This window comes from Cetorhinus maximus, chromosome 3 (assembly GCF_964194155.1).
Source record: "Cetorhinus maximus chromosome 3, sCetMax3.hap1.1, whole genome shotgun sequence".
NCBI classification, from domain to species: domain Eukaryota; kingdom Metazoa; phylum Chordata; class Chondrichthyes; order Lamniformes; family Cetorhinidae; genus Cetorhinus; species Cetorhinus maximus.
Window position 1 is genome coordinate 124,211,706 of NC_135881.1, and position 20,998 is coordinate 124,232,703.

Sequence of the window (20,998 nt, forward strand, 5' to 3'; positions counted from 1 at the left end):
TCACATGGCCATTTGTTTGTAGCTCATTAACCTTATTCACCACAACTTGTATGTTTACATACATGCATTGTAAACTTGTCTTTGTACTTCCCATTGCCCCTCTTAGTCTGCTTCTGTCTAACATGGTATACTTCCTTCTTTATTACTATTTGATATTCCCACTCCTTTATGCACCATATTCCTCTTGTACTTCTATACGCTGGTGCCCATCCCCTTGCCAATTTAGTTTAAACTCTCCTCAAGCAGATTAGTGAATCTCGCTGTGAGTACTTTTGTCACAGTCCTATTGAGGTGCAACCCATCCCTTTTGAATAGGTGCCTCCTGCCCCTGAACTGGTCCCAATGCCCCAAGAATCTAAAACCCTCCCTCCTACACCATGCCTCAAGCCACACATCGATCCTGCTTGTCTTCCTATTTCTATTCTCAACAGCATGTGGCACGGGAATAATCCAGAGATTAATACCTTGGAGGTCCTTTTTTAAACTTGCTTCTGAAAGTGACCGCAAGACCTCAATATTTGCTCTCTCTGTCGTTGGTACCGACGTGTACCACAACTTCTGGCTAACTCCATTCCTGTTGTAGAATATTCTACACCCTCACCTTGATGTCCTTTACCCTCGCACCAGTGGGACAACACACCATGCAGAATTCAGGATGATGATGTCTGTGGGAGACTTGACTATTGAAAGATGACAGCATCATGGCAGCTGCTTGGGTATCTTTCACAGCCATGCATGATAATGTTTTGGTGATTACATACCAGCTGAACATTAATGGAGTGGATTCCATTTTGATTGACGAATCATGCTGGGTAATCTAGGATCTTAATTGCCATATGGGTGCAATCTGTCCTCTCTGGACCTGTGGGAATGCAGCCAGCGCAGCAACTCTGATTTTGACTGGACTCAACTGTAGCAGAATGGACATAAATGAAGGCCCAGGCAAACGTGGCATCCATCACCTGGGAGATTCTATAGATGTCACCAGCAAATCCCTGAATGGAGCTGAAGGTGAAGAGATTCAGGTTTGCATTTACATTGACAATGCATGGCCACCGGACCATCATGGGAAGAGATCTTCCAGGAGGCTGCAAACATCAGCGATGACTGGACATGACATGAGAGTTTGAACCTCCTGGTGCTCAGTAATGTGTCAAAAGATCTGCTTGTGCATCCTGAGCTAGGTGATATTGCCTCCTATTAACTGGAACTGTGTGTCTATCTCCTCTGTCCCGTGGAACAGTGGTTGGCTAAGGAGAAGACAGCTGCTGCTCCAGCTGATGATGTTCCTGCAACTGGTGGTGCTGAGAACTTCACGACAAGCCTTCCTCCAGAGCGAAAAACATGCATTAACCATTATTCTTGTTTCCTGTCACTCAGCCAATTTTGTATCCTTTACAACAAGAATTTTAATATACTATTTTAATCAAACAGTTGAATATAGGTGCTGTATTTCTTTTTGCTTTTTTAAAATTACAGATATTAGAATTATGGAAATACAAATGATTCCTCACATATCTCAACTAATTATCAGTGAATAGTTTGTACCTAATTTGGACCTTTTCTGTGATATGCTGTTTGTCAGATGTTTTTTCACGTTATTTCAAGGCTGCTTATTGGATCCATGTGTGCTCAAGCGTTCAGGTAACTTTTTTGTTTTTGTTCCAGTTTTTTGACCTGAACTCCAGCGCTTCATTGTCCTCAATAGAGGTAATCGGAGGTGCTGATGTTTTACTGAATCAAGCTGAACATGATGTTTGCAAAGAACTTGAAATTTCAACTGCAGTAAGTTTTCATCCAGTGTTGTAGTTTGAAGAATTTTTGTTACATAAATGAAAACTAAGTATCGTTATTTTTTTCTGAATTCACATTAGAGTAGATTTTCTTTTGTAACATATTTTTGTTTCCAGCTAGAGCACCTCTTTATTAAATAATTTTGACTAGCATGCTAAGAATTAATTTTTGTGTGGGAATGGAAAGCTTTTTGCACTTGGTGTTGATATCGTCAAGCCTGATTAGGCATAGGTTTAAACTGTTTATATGTGGTTCAAGCAATATGCTGAATTGAAATTTAAAGTATCTTCCCATTGTCGTAACCTGTATCAGACTGTCTTGGCATCCGGTGGTTAGAGAACCAACAGGAGGGAAAAACCCCCTTGACCTTGCCTTAACCGATCCACCTGTTGCAGATGCCATGATAATATTGGTAGGAGTGGCCATTGCCTAGTCTTTGTAGAGATGAAGTTGCATCTTCACAGAGGACACCATTCATCATGTTGTGTGGCACTACCACCACGCTAAATGGGATAGATTCAGACAGAACTACCAGTTCAAAACTGGACATCCATAAAGTTCTGCGGGCTATTGTCAGCAGTAGAATTGTATTCAACTAACAACTGTAACCTCATGGGCCAGTGTACCCCTCACTCTGCCATTACCAACAAGCCTTGGTTCAATGAGTGTAGAAGAGCATGCCAGGGGTGACACCAGGCAGACGTAAAAATTAAGGTGCCAACCTTTTGAAGCTACATCACACAACTACCTGCACGTTGAACAGCGGAAACTGCATGAGATCGACAGACCTAAGCCGTCCCGCAACCAATGGATCTGACCAGAGTTCTGCAGACCTCTGCCACATCCAGTTATGAATAGTGGTGGACAATTAAACTACTAACCAGAAGAGGCTCCAAAAACATCTTCATGCTGCATGATGAGGGAGCCCAGCACCTCAATGTGAAGACGAGTTTGAAGTGTTTGTGATCATCTTCAGCCAGAAGTGCCAAGTGAATGATCCATTTCCACCCCTTCCAAGATTTTCACAATCTTAGATGCCAGTCTTCAGCCAATTTGATTCACTCCAAATGATATCAAGAAATGGCTGAGAGCACTGGATACAGCAAAAGCTAGGGGTCCTGATAATATCCTACCTGGCACATTGAAGATTAGTGCTCCAAAACTAGCCGCGCCACAATATACAATTATTTACAACATAGGCATCTATCTGACAATGTGGAAGATTACCCAGGTATATCTGTCCACAAAAAGCAGGACAAATCTAACCTGACCAATTACTGCCTCATCAGTCTACTCTTGATCATCAGCAAAGTGATGAGAGGTGTCATTAACAATGTTATCAAGTGACACTTGCTGAGCAGTAACCTGCTCACTGACGCTCAGTTTGGGTTCCACCAGGGCCCCACAGCTCCAGATCTCATTAGAGCCTTGGTTCAAACGTGAACAAAATGGCTGAATTCCAGAGCTGAGTTGACAGTGGCTTACCTTTACATCAAGATAGCATTTGAGGGAGTGTAGCATAAAGAAACTTCAGCAAAATTGAAGTCAATGGGAATTAGAGGGAAAACTCCACTGGTTGGAGTCATACCTTGCACAAAAAAGATGGTTGAGGTGATTGGAGGCCAATCATCTCAGCCCCATGACCTTGCTGCAGGAGTTCCTAAGGGTCGTGTCCCAGGTCCAGTCACCTTCAGCTTCATCAGTGAACTTCTCTCCAACATAAGGTCAGAAGTGGGGATGTTTGCTGGTGATTGCAGCGTTCAGCACCATTCACGACTCCTTAGGTACGGAAGCAGTCCTGCCCAAATGCAGCAAGACCTGCACAATATTCAGGTTTGGGCTGATAAATGGCAAGTACCATTCGTGCGACGTAAGTGCCAGGAAATGACCATCTCCAACAACAGGGAACCTAACCACCTCCTCTTGAAGTTCAACAACATTACCATCGCTAAATTTCCTACCATTAACATCCTGCGGGTTACCATTGATCAGAAGCTTAATTGGACTAGCCATATAATACTGTGGCTACAAGAGGAGATTAGATACTGGGAATTCCCCAGCGAGTAACTCTCCTCCTGACTCCCAAGCATGTTTACCATCTACAAGGCACGTCAGGAATGTAATGGAATACTGTCCATTTTCCTGGATGAGTGCAGCTCCAGCAACACCTGGGAAGCTCAGTTGATCACCCTATCCACCACCTTTGTACCATGGCAGCTGTGTGTACTATGTACAAGATGTACCCCAGCAAGTTGCCAAGGCTCCTTTGACAGCACCTTCCAAACCCATGGCTTCTGCCACTTAGAAGGACAAGGGCACCAGACACATGGGAACACCACTGCTTGCAGGTTCCCCACAAATTGCACGCTATCCTGACTTGGAACTATATCACCATTCCTTTGTTGCTGGGTCAAAGTCCTGGACCTCCCTTCCTCTTGGCACTGTGGGTGAACCCATACCATCTGCAGTGGTTCAAGAAGGTGGGTCACCACCACCTTCCCAAAGGCAATTAAGGATGAGCAATAAATGCTGGCCTTGCCGGTGATGCTCATACTTCAAGAATGGATTTTTTTTGTGTTTTTTTTTGTGAATTGATAGTTTTCTCCTCTGCAATCTACAATCACTAGGACTTGAATTGAGTTCCTAATCTCACTTCATTTAGAACCCTTAAGAGGCTTTCGTCCAACCAGTTTGGGTTGAATTGATGCAGAATTCCAGAGGTGAAAGAGCTGCTCCCTAACGTATTGCAATCCAATTCCTGCTTTAGCGCAACTGTTTAATATTCTTCTGTAACTGTCCACTAGCTAATACCTACATTCATTATGTGCATCAACATATATACGAATTTCGATGTTTTTATTGGTTGGGGAAAAGGAGAATTTTTGGTCATGGAATAGTAACCTCATAATGCAACTTTCCTCTTTTTAAAGCAAAGAGATGAAGCTGATATGAAGATAATCCGTAGTGCTTTTATTAAACTGATGAAGAAGATCAATGAGGAGCAGGACTTCCTTCTGGTTGTACAAAATAAATATGCAGCCAGTATTCAGGTAAATTTATTGTTGTATGCTCGACACCTGACTTCATTTTTTTGTAAATCCATTTTAGTGGTAGTTCCAAACTGGCAATAAATCCATTAGAACTTAGTTTACTTTTCCTCCTTTCTGCTACTTAATACATAAATATGTTTCACTTAGAATGCTTCGTGTTTGTTTATATGGACACCTTGAAAACATGGAAAGGAATAATGTGTTCTTTCTGCATGCTATTAATGCTACTTTTGGTGCACACTCTGCAAATAACAATGGAAATTCATGAATGTTTCTGTTGTGAACTACTGTGTAGAGTATTCTACTTCTTCTTCCTATCTGATCACTGATCAAATTCCAACAGGGCTATAAATTAATTGTACTGGTAGTTTTGTTTTCCTATCAAATAATCCTTCCTTTTTTGATGCCTAATAAATATTTCAATGTTTATAGTGACAAATGATATTTGTATTTCTTCTTTTGTCATGGCTGTTTCAATTTTCAAGGTGCGTTCATTATAAAATATACTGGTTTCATTTTTGATATTTTGGAATTAGTGTCTTCCTATTTTTTTTATTTCCCTTTGCCCTCCATCCTTTATAGTTTAAGGAGCAAGTTGGTCAGTGGCTTAATACTTATCCCAGTGTTGGAGATCTGTTGTCAATCAAAAGATCAGTGAAGAATCTTAAAGCTCAACTGAGGTGGAAACTCGTTGAAAAGAACAATCTAGAAGATGTACGTACAAATTCTGAGTACTTGTTAAATGGTGAAGCTAGTATATATTTATGTCTGTCACACTTCATAAGGCTCACCTGCAAGAATTCTATGTCCTACTTTCATTTATAAATTAAAAAGCTATAACAGTTGCTATCTGGCCTTAAATTGTCCTAAGAGCCCACAAAAAGAAAGACTTTAATTTATATAGCATCTTTCACAACCACAGGATGTCCCAAAGTACTATGGATCCAATGTAAAGTAATACATTTTTGAAGCGTGGTCACCCTTGTAATGTAGGAAACACAGCAGCCAATTTGCACACAGCAATGTGATAATGACCGAAATAAATTTTTTTTAATGTAGATTGAGACAACTAGCTTCCAATACGCTGCACATGATATAAAAATGCTTTCAATTGAAATCAGGAATAATGGTGATAGAATAGATGTAAGAAAGAAGTAAGCCTGGTTTCTAATTGACCAGAATACCTGTTGAGATAAATTTCAGAATGTAGTTGATTTTGAGATCATTGTGAAGTTCCAGCCTTGTATTACCCACCTACCAAGTTAGAGTTACAAGTCTCTTTGCGTTTTTCATAATAGTCAACCCTCCTGCCTTTTTATAAAACAACACATCCTCTTAACTTATTGTGAAGAATACCATGGGAAACCCATTGATATAATTTAAACATTTTTGGAATGTTAGGCTTGTATAAAATTTCACTCCTTGCAGACTGTCATTTGAAAAAGATTCTGCATGTCTCTTTTTAAATTGTCATTGTATCAATAGTCAGTGTTACTGATTTTTGATTTGAAGGTCTGAGTTTGGAGCAGTAAGTAAACCAGCTGTAAACTTCAAATATTGTTTCCTTGTAAATGGATTCCAGATCTTTCGCTTGAGGCACTGTTGATATACCTGATACAAATTGAATCTGCTTGAATAGTGGTGATGGGAAATGCAATGCTGCAGTTTAACGTGATGTCAAGTGATCTTGCACATTAATTAGAATTTAGTGTATAACGAATAAGTTATTTTGCTCTGTATGGATGCTGTGTAACGTCTACACAAATTTCTTGTAGTTGGGCAGTTATGATGAAGTAAAGATGCAGGGGATGAAGGAAGAAATACGCAGACTTAGAGATAACATCTATGAAGAGATCTGCTGTGAGCAAAGAGAATATGTAAGGATTTTGAACCAGTGTTTATATGCAGTATTTGAGACTATTTTATTGTTTCTTTATATTAGGTACTGAATGACTGTTGTTTACTTCTGTGATGTAGGTTAATGAGACAAATCATTAATAAATAGAGCATAAAAGCAAAGTACTGTGGATGCTGGAAATCTGAAATAAAAACAGAAAACGTTGGTAAAACTCAGCAGGTCTGAGAGCACCTGTGGAGAGAGAAAATTAACGTTTTGCGTCTGTGTGATTCTTCAGAGCTAGAGAGAAGTAGAAATGTGATGAAATGTATACTGTTTAAGGGGGGTGGAACAGGTGAAGCTGGATAGATGGTCAGCGATTGGTGGGGACTAAGGAGAGATTGACATTGATGTGGTTGACATCCCACCCGATGTGGTTGACAGGGCCCTCAACCGTGTCCAACCCATCTCCCATGCCTCTGCCCTCACATCTTCCCCTCCCTCCCAGAACTACGATAGGGTCCCCCTTGTCCTCAACTTTCACTCCACCAGTCTCCGCATTCAAAGAATCATCCTCCGCCATTTCCGCCAACTCCAGTATGATGCCACCACCAAACACATCCTCTCCTAACCCCCACCCCCCTTAACAGCATTCTGTAAGGACTGCTCCCTCTGGGACACCCTGGTCCACTCCTCCATCACCTCTAACATCTCATCCCCTTCCCATGGCACCTTCCCATGCAATCACAAAGGTGCAACACCTGCCCCTTTACCTCCTCCCTCCTCACCATCCAAGGGCCCAAACACTCCTTTCAGGAGAAGCAGCGCTTCACTTGCACCTCCTTCAATTTGGGCTACTGCATTTGCTGCTCCCAATGTGGTCTCCTCTACATTGGGGAGACTAAACACAGATTGGGTGACCACTTCGCGGAACAACTTTTGTCTGTCTGCAAGCATAACCTAGACCCTGTCACTTGCCGTTTCAACCTTGTTCATCCTGCTCTCATGCCCACATGCTCGCCCTTGGCCTGCTGCAATGTTCCAGTGAAGTCCAACGCAAACTGGAGGAACAGCACCTCATCTTCCGATTAGGCACTTGACAGCCTTCCGGGGACTTAACATTGAGTTCAACAACTTCAGACCATGAACTCTCTCCTCATTTCACCTTTTTTAATTCCTTTTTTAAATTTATTTTTATTTTTTATCCACTTATTTTTATTTTTATTCATTTATTGATTATTTTAACTCCTTTTTATCCCCGTTTTTGATCCATGCTTGGACTCCACACCTGCCCTTTTGGTCTGCTTCCTCCCGCCCTTTTGGTTCTCATCCAGCCGCCTTGCCCGTCCCCCTTTTTCGCTCGCCCCCTTTTTCTATCCTTCTTCCCCAACCTCTGCCCCTTCCCCCCACCCCACTCCCAAAATGGCCATCTGTTACTTGTTCCATGTTGTTCTTTCACAGAGTGCTGACTCTTGTTCTGCTATTCACACATTCTGCTTTCTTACCTTTATGCCACTATCAGCACCTTTGGCCTTTACCACTACCATTAACACTCCCCTTGTCCTTTTGTTTATGACATCTTTGTCAATCTCTCTTTAGCCCCTACCTATCGCTGCCCTTCTATCCAGCTTCACTTGCTCCACCCCGCTTAAACAGTATAAATTTCATCACATTTCTACTTCCTTTAGCTCTGAAGAAGGGTCATATGGACTTGAAATGTTAACTCTTTTTCCTTCTCCACAGATGCTCTCAGACCTTGAGTTTTTCCAGCATTTTCTGTTAATGAATTTGGCATGTTTTGTGATCAACAAAAGACTAAAATTGCAAATACTGCAAATTTCAAACAAAATCAGAAAATGCCAGCAATGCCCAGCAGGTTGTTCAGCATCTATGGGCAGAGCAGATAAGTCCCATTTGTTCTGATGAAGGATCCATACTTGAAACGTGAACTTGGTTGTTCTCTTCCCAGAGGCTGACTGGCCTGCTGAGTGCCACCTGCATTTTCTGTTTCTGTTCCATCTATTTGTCGTACTGTTTACATCACCTTTTGTTTTGAATTTAAATAACTAACTTTCAAGAACAAAAACTGGAATAAACTGTCTGGCAATGGCACTGTTTCAGTGTAAGGTAAGAGATGTGGAAATAAAAGTTTTATTTCACTGTTATGTGAATGTTGTTCTTCCTAGTGAATTTGAAGGAATACTTGAAGTGTACAAAATCCTATTTGTGAATGCACAATAGGTCAGGCAGCACTTGGGGGGGCAAAAGGAGAAAATAATTGGAATGGATGTAGTAGCACTTATAGGGATGAGGAAGGAAGTGAGCTGGTGATTGAGATGGGGATCCCCAGTTGGTAAACTACCAGTGCAGTAGTCTGCTTCTTTCCACTTGTAATGTGTTCTGCTTTGCCAGTTTTTCATGCTTTGCACTTTGCCAACCTGCTTTAATTGGTCACATATTTCCAGTCTCTTGTATACATTTTCAATTTCTCTCATTGTCTCCTTTTCTTGTTATCACTTCTATCACTTGACCATCTCCTGTCGCCATCTAGTCACTTTACAAGTCATCATTTTTCTTCTGTATGTTGTTTTTCCCGTCACTTTCTGTTTCTTTTATATCTTTTTAAAAGCTGTTCATCTGTAATATATTCCAGCTCTGACAAAAGGTTCTACATGAAACTTTAAGCTTTTCTCTTTTCTATAGATGATGCCTGACCTGAATGTTTTCAGCATTTTCTGTTCTTGTTTCAGATTTCCAGCACACACTGTATTTTGCTGCTTTTTTTCATTAGATTTGTCTTTCATCTAATGTTGGAACCATAATTCTCTGTGAATTTCAAGTGTTGAGTCATGATCTACAATTCTGAAACATAATCTATAACCCTGAACTACAATCTAACTCTGATGCACTTGATCCGATTTATATTGTTGTTAGAAGAGTTTTGTAGATTTTAATTAATACAAGTCTGTGAAATCACAAGTTCCATGCATAAAATATTGCAGTTCCAAATCCATCTTGTGTAAAGGGATGATGAGGGGAAAATTGATGCACAGTCGTGTACCGTGGAGCAGAATATTGCAGTGCCGGAGGCTTAGTGAGATGCAAGTTCTTTATTGCCACTCTTGGCTTCCTAGTTTCCTTGTTATACAGAGATCCTGAGCAGAAGCCAGGCATATTCACTTAAGGAGGCAGAAAAAATTGGAAGTGTAGGGGGTGGTGGTGTGTGTCAGCTTCACCTCTGACTTCTGAGCGGTCCAAATTGCTCCCACTCCCTGGGTTCTAGACCTCGGACTTATTTGGGGGTTGTGACAAAGTGCATCAGACAACTGGTTTTGGTGCAAGAAAAAAAAACTGGGTTTATTGAAGTCACAAATGAACTTTTAATATTAGGATTACACTGAGATTATACAGACCTACAAAGTACACTTAGTTAAGAATGGGGAACATACAGCATAACGAGGGAAAATCACGCTACTAATCCCCTTACCCTTGTCCCATCCCCAAAACCTAACTAAATTGAACTAGGAGAGGTCAGGGATCATGCTCACCAACCAGGGTTCCTTGACAGTTCGAAATCCAGCCAGGTAAGCTGGTTGCAGTTTTGGGGTTCGCTCTTTGTGTCCTCTGGGGCCTGCCGTCCCCACGTGGTCCTGGTCTGTGGAATCTGCGAAGGTTGTTCAGTTGGGTGGAGGGCGCGGTTGTGGGTGGTCGATCTTTGTGGAGGGATGCGATTGCGGCCTTGTTGTCTTCGGTTGAGCCTGCCACCCCGTGCCCCTCGCCGTGATGTTGCCTGCGGGCCTGCAAACTTCCAGATCTCCTCCCTCCGCTTGGCTCAGCTACCTCTCCCTGCTTAAACTCCGCTTCAACCGCTCCTAAACTGCTCACCCTTCGTAACTGGTGGCCCAGTTATACTGTTTTTCGAATTTCTTATCTCAACCCAAATCAAGGTTAGTTCTTTGTCTGATTTTGGTGGGCTTCTTCAGGTGATTGTTGTCTCATTGTTTTTAATGGGCTCGCATGATGTTTGTCATTGTCTTTCTGCCCCCGAAACTAGTCTTGAACTAAAAGCCATTGTATATGTGGAGTATTGATAGGTTCGCATAATTGCATTGATTGCTGCCTTCCTGCCTTAGTAGTTAGAAGCGATTATTCAGGCAAGATTTTGATGGGCTTTAGTTTCATGTAAGATGAAGTCTTTCTCTGGGTTGATTGTTTTAAAGGGAAGAATGCGTATTCTGTCTCCTCTCGTTGTCTGGCTTCAGGCAACAATCCACACTGCACTCAACAAGCCCGGGCATGTCCAGTCCTAGGCATTCATGGACCTAGCCTCCTGTCTGTAGGGTTCTACACTTAACTCAGCAGTTGGGTCCTCTGCCATAAAATTCCAAAAGTCATATCCTTGTTGTTGATATGAAAAATGTGGGAATTTTGAGAACCCTTCAGCCGTCAGCTGTCTTTTCTGTTTATCCATGGATGTGAGCATCACTGACAAGGTCAGCATTTATTGCCCATCCATAATTACCCTTAAGATACAACTGAGTGGCTTTCTAAACCATTTCACAGAGCAGTTAAGAGTCAACAATATTACTGTGGATCTGAATTCATACAATGGCCAGGCTGGGTAAGAACAGATTTCCTTCCTTTAATATGTTATTGAACCAGGTGTTTTTTTTTATATGATAATCTGGTAGCTTTTTCTTCCAGGTTTTATTGAATTAACTGAATTTATATTTCGCAGCCTCCACACTGAGATTCAAACTCACAGGCTGAATTTTAGGGAAGGGGGGCACACTTCCGCCCAGAAGGAAAGTTGGTGCCCGCACTGACTGATGCTTGATAAGGCTGTCCTGCAACAATAAGACTGCGGGTGGCCTTAAGCTTTTGAGAGTTGGACTTCTGCCCCTCAGTGAAAGAAAGTCTTGCCTTCAAGAGCTGCCAGCTAATCAGATTGTCTGGCAGTTCCAGCAGCGCCAGAGCTCGGTAGTGGGCACTGCTGGGACTGCAGGCAGGGTCACGGAGAAGATCAATGAATCCCGGATTAAGTTAAATCGTGGGCTTTTAGGGTGGGAAGGAATCAGGGAGCCAGGGGCAGTGGGTTTTCAAGGCCAGCTGGGGAGGAATACTGAGGGGGTAACATCTTGGGGGGAAGGGGACCTGAAGTGCACAGGGCACTCCCCAAAAGATGGACCACTTCTTTCTTCCTGCCTTTATTCCACCGTTATTTAAAAGATGGCATTCTGAATCATGCCTGTCTGACCACACCAGCTGTTTTATGGTGAGGGCACTTTATTATTTAGGCCAGTTGGTTTGTTAATGAGCTCAATTACCTGTTGTTTATTTATTTTAAAATGGTGAGCAGGCTGTCGATTTTGGCCAATTATGTTATGGGGACTGGGTTGGGTGGGTAGGAATGCGGTGTGCTAGCCACCTGTCATATTTTAGCTGTCCTCCCACCAAAAGTACACCTAGTATCCTTGGTTGGGTGGGGGGGGGTGCGATGATGGTGGCTAAATCCAATCCACACCTCCGGACCATTCATCTGGGCCTTTGGTTCACTAATCCAGTAGTGTAATCATTATGCCCCTATACCCTACAAAAGCCCTGGACCTTAAGCTCTGAAATTCCCTCCCTAAACCTCTCCTTGCCTCTAACTTAAGGAGCATCTAAGAGGACATAAAAACTACCTCTTCAGCCAAGCTTTTGGCCATCTGGCCTAATATTCCTCTGTGACTTATTGTCAAATGTGGTTTGATAATTCATCCGTGAAACATCTTGAGATGTTTTACATTATTCAAGGTACTATATAAATGCATGATTATTGTTTTCAACTACTGTCAGAATGGGAATGGTGGATAGACCTGAATGTAGTTTTGTCTAGTTGGTGCTTTAGACAAAGTAGGGGACAAATTGGGAGTTTTTCATCAACATAGATCAAGATTCAGGTGAGGCACCCTTTAAAACAAATCAAGTGGCATTACGACTTTAAGTGATTTGGTCACTGTAACTTGCAACAGCTGTCTCTGCATCTGTGCTAAAAGTTAGCTCAGTCCTTGCTCTTATAATCCCTCGACCTGCTTCTAGCCAGTGAGTATCCCTAAGATTCTGACCCCAACTCCAAGAGCTGAAAGAATGAGAAATTTACCTTGGAATTTACATATGGGGGCTTGTAGATGCGAATTGCAAGATTGCGTGTGCATCTTTAAGGCATTTAAGGGAAATATGCCTAAGCTTGCATTAATTTTGCCAACTCTTCTAGATCAATGCGTCTGTTTATGCTTTTCAGGAAAGACTTGACAATGTAGTTCGGAATTGGTTTCCTGAACTTCCTGTCCTCCATCCTGAAGCAGCAATCAAGACTTACATGGTAATTAGATTGAGTGTGTCTATTTGAAGGCATAATGATGCTTTTTGAGGAAAATGTTGCTCCAAATCATTTTTTTAAACTGGAAAATTAATTTCTATAGTACTAACATGCTGTCACCGCATCAAACTTGAGTGTACTTAATATGCTGGGCACAAATTGACTGACCTAGGATATAGTAGCTCTCTTTTGTAGGGAAGCGGGAAAGTAAACCTAATAAATGAAAAAGCAGATGTGCACTGATGGTTTCACTGTGTGTATCGAAGAGAGAGTCCTAAGGATGTTTTCTAGTTTGTATATTCTAAGTTTTTATAACGCTTATCAAGCCTAAGATGAACTCTGCCCCTGACCCCAAACACACAATTGCACAGCCCCTGTCAATTATGTACCTGGTAACCTAATATGTGTTTAATATGCTGCTTGAGTATATAATGTCTAATTCATAACAAGCTGTTGTGGAATTGGAAGGATGACGGAAGTTTGGTTATAAAAAATGAATTAAAGTTATGGACTGAAAATTCTGCTGATGGGATATAATGGTAACATGTGGCTGTAACTTGCAGATGAAAAAAATAAATCAACATTTTATTTTATGTGTTCAATAGATATTCCTCCCCCTGACCCTGCCCTCACCAAAATAGAAGGAGGGTATCTTTTTCATAGTCGTTAACATGCTCTGGTATTGCCCCCCCTTTTTTTTTTAGCAATCTGCTGGACTATTCACTGACAGCCTAGAGCGTGATTTGTTTGATCCAGAACCCATGAGAGAACTGAGCAGCAAGCGACCATTGGTGTGCTCTGAAATTAAATCCCAAAGAATCCTCTTGAAGGTAGTATTTGTTAGAGGTAGAGTTGTAAATTTAAAAAAAATATAATTCCCTTTCAACCTTTCTATAGAATATCCCATTCCTCCTCCTGCACCCTCTTTCCCTCCATCCCAACCCCTCCATATTATTTCTGAATTCATAAATAGCTTGGGGACAGCTTTAACTCTTGCTCTTATGTTGTTGTGGACATGTTTTTTTTTCTTGAGTTCCCTGATAAAAGTGCTATATTCCTTTATTAGGGCTATTCTGTAGATACTGCCACAGAAGCCAAAATGATAGAAAGAGCTGCAAAATATCACCAAGCTTGGTCTGTGTTGAAAGAAGAATCTGGGCTTCTACCTATTCTGTACTTGTTTGCTTGCAAGGTGGGTTAAAAAAGCACTATAATAAACTAGGAGAGACAAAAGCAACAACAAAATACATTTATATAATGCTTTCAAAGTAGAAAAAGACGCCATGTACTTAACATTTGGCATAATCAGACAAAAATTGAGGCAGAGACAAAGCATGGGAATTTTAAAGATTGGTAACCAAAACCTTGGTCAAAGAGTGCATTTAAAGCAGATCTTAAAAGAGGGGAAAGAGGTGAAGATAATTTAAATGTGTGTCTAAGCACGCATCTGGAGTGAAGGAATGAATGGTGGCGCAAGAAGCCAGAATCAGAGGAATCCAGTTCTGTAGGAGTTTTAGAGTTAAAGAAAGTTACAAAGATGAGGAGGGTAAAGGCCATGAAGGGACTAAGATGAGAATTTTAAATTGGGTGAGTGGAACTTGGTGCAGGATAGAATACAGGCAACAGAGCTTTGGCTGAACTGAAATTTGCAGGGTATGGAGAATTGAATCTTGGCAGGAGAGCATTGAAGTAGTTAAATCTGGATATAACAAAAGTATGGATAAGGTTTACAGCAGCAAATAGGGGGAGGCAGATTGTGTTATGAAGGTGAAAATAGGAGATCTTTCTGGTAGAGATGATATTAGATCTGAAGATCAGCTTGGGATCAAAGAGGTAGGGGAATGGAATTAGTTGTGAGGGTACAGAGTTTGTGGTAGGGGCTCAAGATGATGGCTTTGGACTTCCAATGCTTAACTGGAGGAAACAGAGGCTCGACTAATATTTGGATGTCAGACCAGTAGTCTCGTAACACAGCAACAGGGGAAGGGTCAGGGTAATACGAACATACGAGCAAGGAGCAAGTATAGGCCATTCGGCCCCTTGAGCCTGCTCCGCCATTTAATAAGAACATGGCTGATCTGATGTAACCTCAGATCTGCATCCCGCATTACCCTGATAACCTATCACCCCCCCTCTCTTACCAAGAAACTATCCACCTCTGCCTTAAAAATATTCAAAGACACTGCTTCAGCCGCCTTTTCAGGAAGAGTTCCAAACACTCACGACCCTCTGAGAAAAAATTTTGCCTCACCTCCATTTTAAATGGGTAACCTCTTATTTTTAAACAGTGACCCCTAGTTCTAGATTCTTCCACAAGAGGAAATACCCTCGCCACATCCACCCTGTCAAGACCCCTCAGGATCTTTTATTTTCAATTAAGTCACCTCTTACTCTTCTTAACTCCAGTGGATACAACCCTAGCCTGTCCAGCCTTTTCTCATAAGACAACCCACCCATTCCCGGTATTAGTCTGGTAAACCTTCCCTGAACTGCTTCCAACATCCTTCCTTAAATAAGGTGACCAACCTATCCTATTTAGCACTGTGGAAGTGCCACACTACCCTCGATGGAGGGTATCCTCAATGTGAATGGAGAGAGAGAGAACTGCATGCCATGAGTATATATGTGGAATCTAACCCCATGTCTTTGGATAATGTTGTCACCGCTGCATTAGAAAGAGGAGGGCACAATGGATTGATTCTTGGCTCAAGTGTAAAGGTGAGGGGGCAGAAAGACTAACTATTTTTGGAGATACTCTGGTGATGATTTCATGCGTTAAGAGTGGGAACAATTCAGGGTGGTTCCATTGAGCTGAACAGTGGAGTGAAGGCATTGGAGGAGAGTGATGTTTTGTCTGTGTCAAAGACCGAAGAGGACAAGGAACAAAAATACACCATGATCAAAGTCACTGTCAATGTTAACAGTAATTGCTATAAATCAGAAATATATACCAGAAATACTGGAAATACACAGCAGGTCTGCTAGTGTCTCAAAGAAAAGCTAATGGTCCAGTGGGACACTGCTAAAATTCAGAACCTTTTTTTCTCCACAAAGAGTACTACGAAAAATATTAATCTGCCTTTTTGTATACTGATGGACAACTTGTGTATTTTATTTTGATAAATATGTAGCTTAGTGTAATTGTTACAGTGCATTCAGTAATAGTAAAATCAGTAAATATAAATATTACATCTGAGTAAAGATCATTTTTGTTGACTGAAATCGTGTTCCTATTTCATATTTTTCCCATAGTCTGAACCAGTGACATACGTTATGGTGCCATTTTATCCAGGATGGTGTTTGAAAACTTTGCAGGCCACCAACCCTCTAATCTCAGTCGTGAGTTTCATTTAGTGATTAATCTGATCTTGATACCTAGAGTAAATGGGTTAATAATTTTATTTAAAATACTTCATGGATAAATTCTAGGATTAATAGCCAATGAGATAAAAATAAGATTCAATTGAATTTTAATTCCAAAACCTCTTTCAGAATGTCACGGCAGCGTGAGATTTCCATTTGGTTCTCATAGCGGAAGCCGGAAACTGTCCACCGGGACTTTAATGATATTGCAATCTTATCTTTATGTTGCTGATCAACTGGAACTTCAAGCTCCGCTCTATTAACATTCACAGGGCAAGTATTTTGGATTGCTGCTGCCCTCTAGATGGTGAAGTTGTCTAGACGAGTGTCTTGTGGTATCTATTTATGAAGGGCACGTGGAAATTGGGTTTTTAATTTAGCTCCTCCTCATAATAAAATTAGGCATTTAATTCAGTACCTCTCCATACTAAAATCCTATCACACCAACCTCTATTTTGAAATATATTAAAGCTTTGGATATGCACAGTAGGCCACAAGATTGATGCATTTGGAGAAAACCGCACTCCTGACATATGCTTTGCTAGTGATGGAATGACTTTGGGATTCGGGATGTAAGCCATTCGCCATAGAATATCCATCGTGCTCTGGTAGCCATGATGTTTGGGTGACTAGCCCAGTTGAGTTTCTGGTCAGTGATGACCCCATTGAGGATACAGTTGGACATTCAGCAGTTGTAATGGTATTGAATGTCAAGAGGAGGTGTTTAGGCCCTTTTTTATTGGAGATTGCTGGTCGCTTGTGTGATGGGAATGTTACTTGCCACTTAGCAGCTCAAGCTCCTGAAATCAAGAACTAGGTGTTGAGTGTTTTTGAGGCGGAGGTATGTGGTTAGAACCTGGCAAGAGGTAGGTCAGATCCTGGGGCTGTTGCTTTACCAAATTCCTTTTTTTTTACAGTTAACATTAGGGTTGGGGAGGCCATCTGGCGCAGTTGGTAGAATTCCTACCTCTGAGACAGAAACTCCAGGTTCGACTCCCACTCCAGAACTTGATCGCCACAGAAGGTGTGTACGTAACATCGCCAAACAGGTTGATGGTCAACCTGCTAGCATTTCCTATGGTAAGAGCAGGAGAGACTCCTGGTCAGCCATATTTGATGCAGAGTGGTGTCCCTCTAGCTTCAGGCCTTTAGCTTAATACATTTCCATTAATTCAGGCTAGCAACCTGTTCCAGGAAAAACAAGCTACGGAGAACAGACATAAGTATCTGCTTTGCCTGACTCTGATGTTTCTAGAAGTATTTTAAAGTTTAAGCCTCTTTAGGGTTGTTTCATTCAGTGCAGCCAGCTGCTTCAGGTCAAGTTGCTATTGCAGCAGGGATTTGAAGCAGATGTTGGGCTCTTGAGTTTCATATGCAAAGTACCTAACTTCCTCCTTGGGCATGGGTATAGGACAGCTCTTGTTGCCCTTTTCCAATATGGTGGCTGGTGCACTTCTGTCAGAAATATGCGCGGGCTTCGTGCATGTCATTTTAGGGTTTTGGGAGGCTGTATAGCATCTAAACAAATATCTTAGTCTAAATATCTCAACTTATGAATAGAAACATGGAGTAGAATGGAAGTGCTGATTCCTATGGTGTTGGGACGAATTCCTGCACACTAGCTTCATGGATTTAGCACTGGACTAGATCATGAACTCAAATCTCAGCATAGCAATTGTGAAATTAAACTTGAAATCTGGTAATTAGTGGGCTAATGCCAGAAAATGACTGCAACATCTGGCAGAATATTGTAAAAACCCAACTGGTTCTGCAGTTTTTTTTAAGGGAAATGTACCTGTCAATACGACCCAGTTTGGCCTACATGTGACTGCAGTTTTAGAACTGCTGGTTGATTCTTAATACCCTCACAGTAACTAAGGATAGGTAGCAAGTACCATTTTGCCTATGTTGCACACCCCCAACCAAAGAACAAATACAGCCAAGGCTTCATCTAAACTGAATTTGTATCAACTCCCATGAGTTGGTAACTGGGATGCCTTAAATTTAAAATCATCAAAAGAACAAAGAGAGCAGCTAGGATCAATCTTGGTAATGGTGATAACATTAAAGTGGCAGCCATAATTGTCAAGAAATGTTAGAGTATTTTAAGTAACTTCTGAGCCCATACTCTAAAGTGATATGTTTACACCAAACCTTTGCTTTTTTTTCTCTCATTTAGTTTTTGCTACTATATTTCCTGTCAATCTGCATACTAAATTCTGCCATAATCAGTGTTCTTGCTGAGGAATTGCATTAAATAGATAAGTGTGCAATGGTGGTGTAATTATTACTTGCATAGGCACAATTATTGCCTCATGAAAGTGGTGACTCAACATTTCTGAAATAGCAGGCCCGATATTTTAACAAACTTGCTGGTAAGCTTTGCTGGAAGCCATCGCTAGTATTAAAACTTGAAAATTGCTATGCACCATTTTGAAAACTGCGTTGCTCGATGCAGGGTTTGAAAGATTTATTTTGAAACCTTGTTTCTTGGCCATGATAAGTTTCCATATAAGATGGATTTGGTTTTATTTCATGTGTGATAAGATTTCAGAATCTTAGTTTATCTTAGATATGTATGTAGATTCCTATTGTAAGCTAGTTTTGAGTTTAAACTTTTTGTGAGGAACCTAACCATCCAGCAATATGTATTGGAAAACTGTGTGTGGATTGCCAATTAATACGCTGTCCAAAAATAAATAAGTATAACATCAATTTCCAGAAATCAATTCAGAAAATTACCCTATTTTCAATAAACAGATCAGGTTGCCTACTTAAAATGTATTCCATTTGCATTTATGTTTTAAGGAGGTTACTAAAGTGATGAAAGGTGTGGCAGTTGGCCTACAGACACTTCACAACTCAAACATTGTTCATGGCGCACTCCATGCTCACAATGTGTTTGCTGTAAACCGTGAACATGGAATTGTTGGAGACTTTGATTTTACCAAGACTGCTGTAAGTATTTGGGTGTGGCGCAAAATTTGCTGCAATTATGTACTTTCTGAGAATTGCAACCTGATGTCTCTTTTTTTCTGCATTTCACTTTTTAAACTTCTATTCTTTTATTTCCTCTTTTATTTTCTGAATAGTTTTAGCTAATTTAAAAGTCTCTTTTTGACTCTTTCATTGATTTTTCTGTACCACAAATCACCCAATTTGAATTTCACTGTACCAGTGATCATTCTAGGTGGTGAAACAAAAACACAATGTGTAAAATTTACAGAAGGTTAATCAGCACCTGAAAGAGAAAACAGTGTCAATATAATTCTTCATCAGAGCTAGCAGAGTCAGGCTGGGAATCTCTAAATCTGATCATGATAAGTCCGGACATGCACAGGATAAAATAAATAATAAGGGGGAATTAGAAATAAGCTTAAAAATTCAGAGCTCCAAATTACTTTTGCAAAGAGTTGGCTAATGGGTACGATAATGTATTAATGCCACAGGAAAAACATTTAAAGTCTTGTACACAACAAAAATCAAGTCAAATAGGGGAAGGATGGCTTGGTATTTGATATTTTCAGGAAAAGGCACAAAAGTCTAGAGCAGGTATATCATGTGACTTCCATGATGAAAAATGTTTATTTTTAAAAAATCATTCACAGGATGGGGGCATACTTTGCTAGGTCAGTATGCGTTGACCATGCCTAATTGCCCTTGAGATGGTGAGCCGCTGCCTTGAATGGCTGCAGTTCATGTGGTGTAGATACGCCCACAATGCTGTTAGGAAGAAAGTTTCAGAATTTTGACCTAGCAACAGTGAAAGAACAGTGATATAGTTCCAAGTCAGGATTGTGTGGCTTGATGGGGAACTTGCAGGTGGTGGTGTTCACATGCATCTGCTGCCCTTGTCCTTCGAGGTGCTAGTGGTCATAGGAAGGCGCTTCTGAAGGAGCCTTGGTGAATTACTGCAGTGCATCTTGTAGATGGTACACACTGCTGCCTCTCTGGGTTGACGGTGGAGGGAGTGAATGTTGAAGGTGGTGAATGGTGTGCCAATCAAGTAGGTTGCTTTGTCCTGTATGGTGTTGAGCTTCTTGAATATTATTGGAGCTGCACTCATTAAGGGAGTTGGAGAGTATTCCGTCACACTCCTGACTTGTGTCTTGCAGATGGTGGATAGACTTTGGGGAGTCAGGAGGTGAGATTCGCTGCAGAATTCCTAGCCTTGTCGCCACAGTGGTCAATGGTAACCCCACACAATGTTGATAGTGGGGGATTCAGTGACAGTAATGCCATTGAATATTGAGGGGAGCTGTTTAGATTCTCTCTTGTTGGAGATGGTCATTGCCTGGCATTTACGTGGCGCGAATGTTACTTGCTATTTATTAACCCAAGCCTGAATATGGTCCAGGTCTTGTTGGATATGCTCATGGACTGCTTCAGTATCTGAGGAGTCACGAATGGTATCGACCATTGTGTAGTCATCGGCAAACATCCCTACTTCAGATCTTATGATGGAGGGAAGATCGGTTTTGTAGAGGCTGAAGATGGTTGGGCCTGGGACACTACCCTGAGGAACTCTTACAACGATGTCCTGAAACTGAGATGTTTGACCTCCAACAACCACAACCGTCTTCCTTTTTGCTA

At 41.2% G+C, this 20,998-nt stretch overlaps 1 protein-coding gene across 3 annotated transcripts in view; it reads left to right on the forward strand.

Annotated features, from left to right (window-relative positions):
• stk31 (serine/threonine kinase 31) overlaps positions 1 to 20,998 on the forward strand; it is a 130,384-nt gene that overhangs the window by 90,600 nt on the left and 18,786 nt on the right. For 2 of the 3 annotated variants that reach the window (XM_078538899.1, XM_078538901.1), the window contains exons 12-20: positions 1,669 to 1,785; positions 4,725 to 4,844; positions 5,427 to 5,558; positions 6,620 to 6,721; positions 12,965 to 13,045; positions 13,747 to 13,872; positions 14,109 to 14,234; positions 16,295 to 16,381; positions 19,214 to 19,363. In XM_078538899.1, the coding sequence (XP_078395025.1) occupies positions 1,669 to 1,785; positions 4,725 to 4,844; positions 5,427 to 5,558; positions 6,620 to 6,721; positions 12,965 to 13,045; positions 13,747 to 13,872; positions 14,109 to 14,234; positions 16,295 to 16,381; positions 19,214 to 19,363 (1,041 nt within the window). The remainder of the gene's footprint in view (positions 1 to 1,668; positions 1,786 to 4,724; positions 4,845 to 5,426; positions 5,559 to 6,619; positions 6,722 to 12,964; positions 13,046 to 13,746; positions 13,873 to 14,108; positions 14,235 to 16,294; positions 16,382 to 19,213; positions 19,364 to 20,998) is intronic. The other variant, XM_078538900.1, reaches the window with a different exon arrangement.